The 1,259-nt window shown below is 40.3% G+C and overlaps 1 protein-coding gene across 1 annotated transcript in view; it reads left to right on the top strand.

The window, feature by feature from the left end:
• ITGA6 (integrin subunit alpha 6) overlaps positions 1 to 1,259 on the top strand; it is a 78,758-nt gene that overhangs the window by 41,072 nt on the left and 36,427 nt on the right. Inside the window, exon 5 of the mRNA XM_018572535.1 lies at positions 215 to 346. Coding sequence (XP_018428037.1) covers positions 215 to 346 — 132 coding nt within the window. The remainder of the gene's footprint in view (positions 1 to 214; positions 347 to 1,259) is intronic.

Below are 1,259 nucleotides of genomic sequence, written 5' to 3'. Positions count from 1 at the left end.
ATATATATATGTATATATATATAGATAGATATAGTTTCCATTGAAATGTTACTTTCACACAAGATTTTCATTTTGATTTATAACATTTTATCCAAGTGTTCTCGCCTTCCCATTATCAGCTTTGTTTTTGTTTCTTATTTCACTCATTTGTTTGGTTTATTCAGTTATGCTCATTTTCCATGGTTCACTTTCATTTGCCATTTCAATCATTCAGGAATCGTTCGGGCAGAACACAGAAATAGCACATTGTTGGACGTTGGGATTTTAGAAGATGGTCCATATGAAACTGGTGGTGAAACAAAACGCAATGCTGACTTAGTGCCTGTTCCCGCGAACAGTTATTTAGGTAACAATGTCCTAAATAAGTAACGACGTGCTCATGAATAATTCTTAGATGTGTGCACGGGATGGTGACCCCATGACGATGAAATGTCACAGGGTCACCATGTATATGACACATCTTATGCCTCATACGTGAATACTGTGTCTACATTCCTACATGACCTGGTGGTATACCTATGAATGCAAACTGGAAAGACAGATTAGCCAATCAACCAAAAGGTGAAATGTGTCTTTGTTTCACAGATCCAATCAGATCCTTTGTATATGATTGGGTGATGGATACAAGCACAGATTCATTTCATCAAGTGTGAAAATTGCTTCTTTGGTACATAAGATAGACGGGTGCAGTAACCTTGACTACAGTACTGGTTTCCATTCTTTTTTAGAATTGTTACATCTGAACTCCAGGCAAACAGTTAAATACACAGATGAGATGCATACATGGTAGCAGTATGACCTGCCAAATGATTTGTACATCCAGTCCTGAGATTGACACAGCTCTGCCGCACAGCCCTGTCGGGGCAGGGGAAGAGATCTGATCTTTCTCTGCTGCAGTTAAAGTACAACTTTATGGTTTTGGATGCAGTGGAGAAGGTTTAGAACCCCCGTCAGTTTTTATTGTTGTCTGTGCCCCCATTAGGGAGATTCACCCTTTCTGTTTGTCCTTGTCTGTTTGTCCTGGTCACCATTATCAGTGAAACTGATTGAAACTCCCAAATTTTGGTTTGTCATCAGAACAGGAATAGATGGGAGACCTTCCAATAGGGACACTAGTTGTGGTAGTCCACCAGAGATTTCCCTCTCTTTGGAGGCATTTCCTCTAACTTCCTGTTGTGGCTGTCAGACAGGAAGTGAAGGGAAATCTGCCCATCAGGACACAGATTGGGTAAGAAAAAAACTGACAGGGGTTATAACCC

The sequence above is a fragment of the Nanorana parkeri genome, unplaced genomic scaffold (genome assembly GCF_000935625.1).
Source record: "Nanorana parkeri isolate BGI_ZX_2015 unplaced genomic scaffold, ASM93562v1 scaffold44, whole genome shotgun sequence".
NCBI lineage: Eukaryota > Metazoa > Chordata > Amphibia > Anura > Dicroglossidae > Nanorana > Nanorana parkeri.
The sequence above is the reverse complement of the archived record's forward strand: the minus strand, read 5'-3'. Positions and strand labels throughout refer to the sequence as shown.